We start from the raw sequence: 7,763 nt of genomic DNA, 5'->3' as shown, positions 1-7,763 counted from the left end.
GAGGAACCACAGAGCTCTGTTAGGTTAAAGCTCATCTTCTGAAGTTGGGATATTTTTCCTCCAACAGGTTCCAGAGGAATCACCTCAAACCAGATGTTGGACTGGATTTTATTTCAATGTCATCTGTGAATGTTAAGCCTCATTTTCAACAGTGGAGCTATAAAGGTTGAAAAAGGTCATCATTTTAGAGAAAATTTCAACATCAATATTTGCACTAAATAAGGGGCCAATAACAAAATTGTTTGATAAAGGACAAGCCTCTCAGACTCTGAGCTCGACTGCACCAAACTATTTTTTATATTAGACAATTTAATTTTACATAATTATCGCGGTAGAAGCCATTTGTTTGTTAAATACTTAATGAAACATATTTACTGTGTTTGATGTTTGTTGTTATTGACGTATACTCACAAAGAACAAGGTAATTAGTCCAAGTTTGTCGTTTATTGAACGTTCAGAAACTACAGCTGCTGTAAAGAGCCACAGTAAAGATAAAGATAAAACAACCCGAACAGGTGATCAACTCTAAACCACTCACACCTTTTTATTCTCCCTCTGTCATTTAAGCACACCCGTTGCCATGGCAACCTCCTGCGCTCCACAAGCCGACCAGAGATTACGTTAAAATCTGTCATGATCCATGTTTGTGTGTTTATTTTGAGATTTTCTGTGTTTAGTCCTGTTTCCCTGTGAGTCTCTGTCCTGCCCTCCCCAATGATTGATCCCAGCTGTGTCTTGTTCCTGTGATTACCCTCCCAGTGTATTTAGTCTCACCCGTTGTCTGTGTTCCTCGTCGTGTTTACCAGTCTGTTTCCGTGTGTTCCTTGTGCTCCCCATTGTTCTTTACCTCGACATTACCATTAAATTCATCACTTCATCTACATCCTGGGTCTCCTGCGTTCTCTCACCACCACCAACCACACCATTATGACAGTATCAGGTTTTCAAGCTTGATATTTATTTTGCGATCATCAATAAGCGCTAGCCTGAACACAGCGGTTGTTGATTAGTTCATTTTAAACTCCTGCTCTGCTTGTTATTTTGGTAATGGAACCGAAACGCACAGAATTGCGCAACACCTTGTTGAAACAATAATTACTGAGATTTTTATTGTTGTTAATAATAATAAAATGAACATGTTTTGTTTGTTTTGTTCTTTAATAGAGTTAGAAACGTTTTAAGCGACTCAGAGGACGTGCTGCTCTCAGCGACCTGCCGGCGTTCAGTTTGTCACCTGATGCCGAGATCAACTCGTGTCACAGCCTTGCTCTAGCAAAGCACGAACAGTTCAGAAACAATATGAAATGGGAAAACCCCCTTACTTTCACTCCTGGTCCTAACCTGGTATCAGACAGATGTGAAAAATTGGGCTATTCTGCCTTCTCCCAATTCTCTGAGTGCTAACTAGAAACAACCAATCAGAGCTCAGAGGCGGGTCTTAGCGCTGTCAGTCACAACCTAGTGTGGCGACGCTGGTCAGCCTTTTCTTCACCCCCTTCCACTCTGCAAGTGGGGGATGAGCTGTAGCCAACTGTAGAATCAAGGACATTTAGGGTGCAGCATTGGCACTGGAGTAAAGCTCTCGACAGGTGTGCAGATGTTTTATTTTATTAATGTTCAGATGGTTCATGTTTCTGTCTTAAAGGTACTTTGTGGAAGGCGGCAGGAAATGGCATCCCATGAGTTCAGGAGCAGCGATACAGTTGCCATTGCACCCACTCACACAGTGCTGGAAAGGATCAAACCTTTTGGAAAAACACAGATACGTCTGTGAGCTTACAAGTGACCTTCTTCGTGACTAATACCGTTCTCCAAAGGTTTCAATGAGGAATACTCAACTGTCTTTAAAATCTCACAAATAAAACCACAATTTCATCTGTTGGACTGTTGAAGCAATTTTTAAGATTCTTAAACTTCCTCCATTTCCTGTTTGCTCATTTGAACAAACTGTTAAAGTTAATATCTCATCATTTAGCTACTTAGTTTTTACTGTATTAAATTTAGGGCCTTATTGATCCTTTTTATCATTTGAGGCACTTTATGTGCTTAAGAGGTATTTGACACATTAGGGCTGCGTTCTCACTGCAGGCCTTAATGCTCACTTCCAATAGTGTGATCAAATCTGATTTTGTTTGTTTACATTACAAATATATGCGACTTGTTTGTGATCCTCCATGTGAAAAACACACGTCATAAAAGTGACCTGCATGCGCAGTAGAGGAAGCAGTAACGTCACAGCGTCTCAGTGTTTGTGGAAGTAAAGATGGATGCTCATGGTGGTTATTTTAAAGTTGCTGTCCAACCGGAGCCATCGCATTAACAACTTAATGCTCATTATCATCTGCCATGGTGGATGTTTTTGTAACGTTTTCCACGTATCAGATCACAGAAYGGTGACGTTTGTTGAGTATCAATGACGTTCAGGTCGTATGAATGTGACCTGCCCGAACAGACACAGGTCACATTTGAAAAGATCAGATACGAATTGGATTTRGAACCAAATATCCAAGTTGCCGGGATTGCCTTTGTAAACATCAGATCTGTGTTGTTCAAACTGTCAAAACGATCAGATGCAGGTCGCATTGAGGCAACAAATCTGATTTGGGTCACTTTACGCTGCAGTGTGAACGTAGCCCAGGAGAAATATTCTATACCAGGGGTGTCCAAACTTTTTGCAAAGGAGGCCAGATTTGGTGGAAAACATAGTTTACTTCCATTGGTTGTAAATTCCCACCCGTTTTTGGCCCTTGAACACATCTGGGCCACGCTCCCCACCTTCACTTCCGGTTGCAGCCTTGCCGGGCTCATTAGTGTATATAGGCACYGGGTGTGCACGCCAATCTGAGTGTGTTTGTCGGGTCCGTTGTGTTGTAGTTGGCTCTCGGTCAGATGAGCGCTGGCGCCGTGCTCATCGGGTTGCTGGAGAGTGTTCGGATCGTGGACATTTGATACTGGTAGGACACATGGATTATTGATGTCACTACCCTGCCTGTCTATTATTGTCAGCAGATGCGTTRTTGTTTTCTTTTGGTATTGCAGATTGCTGCTGTTGCCTATTGTGCTCCCACCAAGTGCATGGGTTTTGTAGTTAGATGCTCTTAAAGAATAGGTCATCTTTTAGGGATGGAGTTGTAGCACGAACAGTGCAGAACCAGAATAGTTTATAGCTCCTTATTTTTATTAGATTATTGGGCACAGCCTTAGGACTGGGTTGGGGAAATGTGGGATTTGTTTTTCTTTTGTCTAACATTATTTTGTGTTTCTACTAATTTGGTTTGCATTTGTTTTGATTCCAATTGCTTCTAGTCTTGTCCTGGGGTTGAGCTTTGAGTTTTTAATTAGAATAATAAAGTCTACTTTTAATATTGTAAGAGAATGTATAAATAAAAATATATTTTGTATACTATTTCTGTTTCATCATTCTCAGCCAGACCTACCTGGGTATTATTAATAAGGAAACTCTAGGCCACTTGATATTTCAGTGGTCTACCACTTGGCTTTAGAGCCACGTCCTCAGTCACAATCCGGGTTCTTTCCCCCGTGTTACATACATTTGCTTTTTTATTTAGATTTCAGCGATCTTAAGCATGTCTTTTGGTTCATTTGAAATATGCACATCATATGCAGTTGACATATCAACTGTCATCAACAAGTGCAGGGCTCATTTGAAATATGACATTAGTAAATGTTGATCAGATTTTTAAAAGTTTATTCTGGAGTGAAAACTGAACTTGTCTGAATTTATGACTTATTTTGATCTTAAAAAACAAGAACAAAATTTATTCAGAGACTTATTGTAAATGACAAATGACTTACCTGCATTAATGTGATACTGAGATCTGGACTGCGGCACATAGGTCAGGTCTGGCGCAAAGGAAGTGGTATTGATGCGCAAGATGTCTCGTAAGTGAGAGTCCGTTATTTAAGTTCACAACCGAATGTCTTCTCACACAAATACGTCTAGGGTTGCAACCCTAGTCGACGTAAATATCGGTAAAATACGGAATCGTGCCGTATTTGACTGTTAAATGTAGCGTCCCGTATTGTATCAAAACGGGACGCGATTTGTTCCATATTCTACAAATATGTACGTGTAATAACAAAGAAGTGGTGCCCGAGTACTTTATATAGTAGGCTGCCCCAGTCATTGTTTCACTCACGGTGTTGCGACATTGCATCCAACTGTCCCCCCACCCCCCCTATGAGACTAGGACGACGAGTCCCTTATTTTGATTTCTGACAGATTGCAACCCTAACGTCGACCCAAACAAGCTTAGCATTTTCTTACTTAACCGAATCTCTCGAAACCTGTGCTTATCCAGCTGTCGGTAAAAGTTTGTGAGAGAAAGCTGCTGGTGCCGACCGCGGCTCTCTGCGTCACTCTGCAGCTCAATGCGTTCCAGCTGCAAATGGTTTGAGTCACACGGGCTGCTGCCCTCTAGTGGGTAAATGAGGAACAGCATGTAGTGTGTAAGCTACGCCCTATGCAGGTAACAGTACTGCTGCCCAACGTATTAATTCTACGTGCGGGCCAGACGTTATTGATTTTATGACGGAGGCTGTGGGCCGGATGAAATTTGACCACAGGCCGGACTTTGGACATGCCTGTTCTATACATTTAATAGTAGTACTATAGTTTATTCAATCTAAAATACTCAGACACATCCACTAGTTGTTAAAATTAACACTCYAGATATTAAAGAAATTCAAAACAAGGTCAAGTAAAAATAATGTTTAAATCAAGAAAGACACTACAATGTAGACATGAACAAGTGCTAAAATGAGGTTACCCCCAACCTGTCATTAAAAATAAAAAAAATAGGCTGCTACCCGCAGCAAGGCTGGGGGTCACACAGAACAATAGAATAAGCCAAAAACAAACAAAAAGCACAAAACTAAGAAACCAAACAACAAATTGAGAAAACAAAACAGAAAATAAAAGAAACAAAGTAGCAGGATCTCCAGCGAGCTGCAGCAGCGTTATGTCAGAGCTGGATGACCTGAGGGCCTCTTCTGGCCCAACAGCAGGAGAATCAGCTTGCCAGTACTTTCTATAAATAAATAGTTGTCATTTCCGTGGCATTGAACTGCATGGGTGCAATAAAAAATACATACCCGTTTTATGTTGCTAAGCTGAACTGGGGAAGGTAAATTACAACCCCACCCCATTACCAAGCAGGAGACTTCAGGCAGTTTCTAAATTTAAACAACTGGAGTTAACAGATTGCAGATCTTATAGAGGAGGAGAAACATTACTTACTGATGTTGGAGTAATGGCCACTGCGAGCTAACCAAGTGACCTTCCTACTGAAGCGCAACCAAATGCAGGCATAACGAAAATAGGTGAGAGTCTCCCTTTATACTCTCCACCCATTATGAGGTAATTAAGTGCCAGATGTCCTCAATCCTGAGTCGGAGCCTGCTACATATTCATATTCATATAGTTTTAAAACTTAACATGTCTTGATTGAAATAGCCTAATTAAACACAAGTTTTCAGATTAATAACTTATTCTGCCTTATTGACCTTTATGTTACCTGTAGCTACAGCAGATCGTTTGCTAAGATCTTTTTGAACTGCCCTTAGTCTGTGTGGGAAACAATCAGGAAAAGTACCAGCTTCACACTGATCTGTGAAAACCCATAAAACAGCAGGAGTTCAGGCCAATGGAGGAGAAACTCTGCTTCCACTGTGTGTGGATAAGGTGACAATTGGTGTTAGATCTTGAAAACAAATTGCAGGGAGTTTCTAACTTTAAAGAGGGTCAGAGACAGCTGCTGGTTGGATGAGCAAAGATATGTCTTATTTGAATAAATTAAAGACAAGAATATGCTTTTACTATAAAACTTTGTACACAGGAGTAACAAATCAGATTTGCTCTTCTCCAAAGACGTCTTTGGTCTTCTTTCTTTCTTCTTCTTTTCCATTTGTCTCAGGTAAATTAATGTATGTCTCTATTGTTCTGCAGCTTCAGACGGCGTTCAGTTTGTCACCTGCCGAGATCGACTCAAAACCTTTCCGCGATCAACCGGTCGATCGCGATCGAAGTATTGAGCACCCCTGCACTAATACAGCACAGACACTTGAAAATGGCATATTATTTGAAGATAATTCATTAGTTTTCAAAAAAATCTTTTTTAGACCAATTAGGTGAAATTAGATCATTTCAACCACGGCACAGTGGTTGAAAAACTCTGGACTAGGTCATCAAATCACTACATTGCCTGTAGGGATTTTTAATGTCCAGGAGGTGTCAGTATTCAGTGACACAGTATCAATACAGTTTCGCTATGAGTCCATCGCTTCACAACGCCTCATCTACCCATCACTACAGAGCATCGTTAAGCACACCATTCGAGAGCGCATTAATATGCGGCTGTCATACAGAAAATTAAAATAAACCACTAGTAATAAGCTTGATAGAGATGAAGCCCACCTTACCTAGCGTGCAGCGCCAACATACGCCGAGGTCTGAACGGGAAGGAAAACAGCGTGATGTCAACCAGGTGAGGGAGGGCCCTTTATACACAGGCAGCCAGTGCCACAACCAATTAGATTCAGGCACTTGTGTGGTGCGTTCAGAGCCTACAGGGCATACTGCCACAGTAAGATGTAATTCATGCTCTATTCACAAAGTCCCATAGTAGTCTCTGGTGGATTCCCAACATGGTTGGCTCACAACAGGTCTATGACATCCGTCAACAAACTTGCTTCAACCTACATGTTATGTCTTTAGCCAACATTTATTTTATTTTTGTTTTGTGATTTCATCCCTATGTTCCTGAAGCTGCGTCAAGAAACCAAGTGCCGATTTATCATGTTGCCGGTCATTTGTTTCGTCGTTATCGTTGTGCACCACAGTGGAAAAGAGAGTTCGTGACGAAGTGTGAACAGACCATCTTACCACGAGTCTCCTCCCAGGTGTTGTACAACACATCTGTCGACTTTGATGTTGCGTCTTGTTGCAAACACATGTGCCGATTCGCCTTGTTTAGTTTTTCTTGTTTTTTCAAATGTGCATCGCATGATGCTATAGTGTATGGAGGACCAAAACTGACATAAAAGCATAAATATATATTTCGTTTTCCTTTGTTCTTATGAGTTTCCGTCAAGAAATGTATATATATTTTTTTCATTTCCCTTAAACATGCGTTTTTGTCAAGAAAAGTAGATATTGTTTTGTCTTTTCTTTATTATACTATTTATACAGCACATGTTCAGCAACAAGGCCATACAAAGTGCTTTACAGGAATTAAAAGTTAATACAAACAAAATAACAAACCAAAGGAATGATCAACCTAATGTTGATCTAAAGCAGTGTTTTTCAACCACTGTTCCGCGGCACACTAGTGTGCCGTGAGTGATCGTCAGGTGTGCCGTGGAAATTATTCAATTTCACCTATGGTACCGTATTTTCCGGACTAAAAGCTGCTACTTTTTCCTAAACTTTGAACCACGCGGATTGTAGCCCGCTGTGGCTTTGCTGTGTATTTTTCTTCAACCACCAGGGGGCTCTCTAGCAGGAAGTGAATCATTAGAAGTCAAAATTGTAAATCAAAAGAAGAACGTGCTAATTTTCAACCACATTCTAACAACAGGCAAGACGGAGAAATGTTTTCACACTCATATCATGCAGCTTCTAAGTTGAGGGCTGTCGATCTGCCACTACAGGAGGGAAACAGAGCCGCTGCATTTAAGCTCGGTGTGAACGAAACCATGGTTTGACTTTGGAGACGGAGTGCTGCGTCCAGCAGATTTATTAG

General features: G+C 41.0%; 1 protein-coding gene and 1 long non-coding RNA gene across 2 annotated transcripts in view; both read left to right on the top strand.

Annotated features, from left to right (window-relative positions):
* LOC103477757 (golgin subfamily A member 6-like protein 22) overlaps positions 1–1,884 on the top strand; it is a 35,866-nt gene extending 33,982 nt beyond the window's left edge. Inside the window, exon 7 of the mRNA XM_008431056.1 lies at positions 1,646–1,884. Coding sequence (XP_008429278.1) covers positions 1,646–1,802 — 157 coding nt within the window. The 3' untranslated portion in view covers positions 1,803–1,884. The remainder of the gene's footprint in view (positions 1–1,645) is intronic.
* A 786-nt stretch (positions 1,885–2,670) lies between these two features.
* On the top strand, positions 2,671–3,401 carry LOC103477756 (uncharacterized). The gene is made up of 2 exons (XR_535691.1): positions 2,671–2,954; positions 3,040–3,401. It is a non-coding gene; the product is annotated as an uncharacterized LOC103477756 (long non-coding RNA).
* Positions 3,402–7,763: the final 4,362 nt, after the last annotated feature.

This window comes from Poecilia reticulata, linkage group LG16 (genome assembly GCF_000633615.1).
Source record: "Poecilia reticulata strain Guanapo linkage group LG16, Guppy_female_1.0+MT, whole genome shotgun sequence".
NCBI classification, from domain to species: domain Eukaryota; kingdom Metazoa; phylum Chordata; class Actinopteri; order Cyprinodontiformes; family Poeciliidae; genus Poecilia; species Poecilia reticulata.
This window is presented reverse-complemented; position numbering and strand designations above follow the sequence as displayed.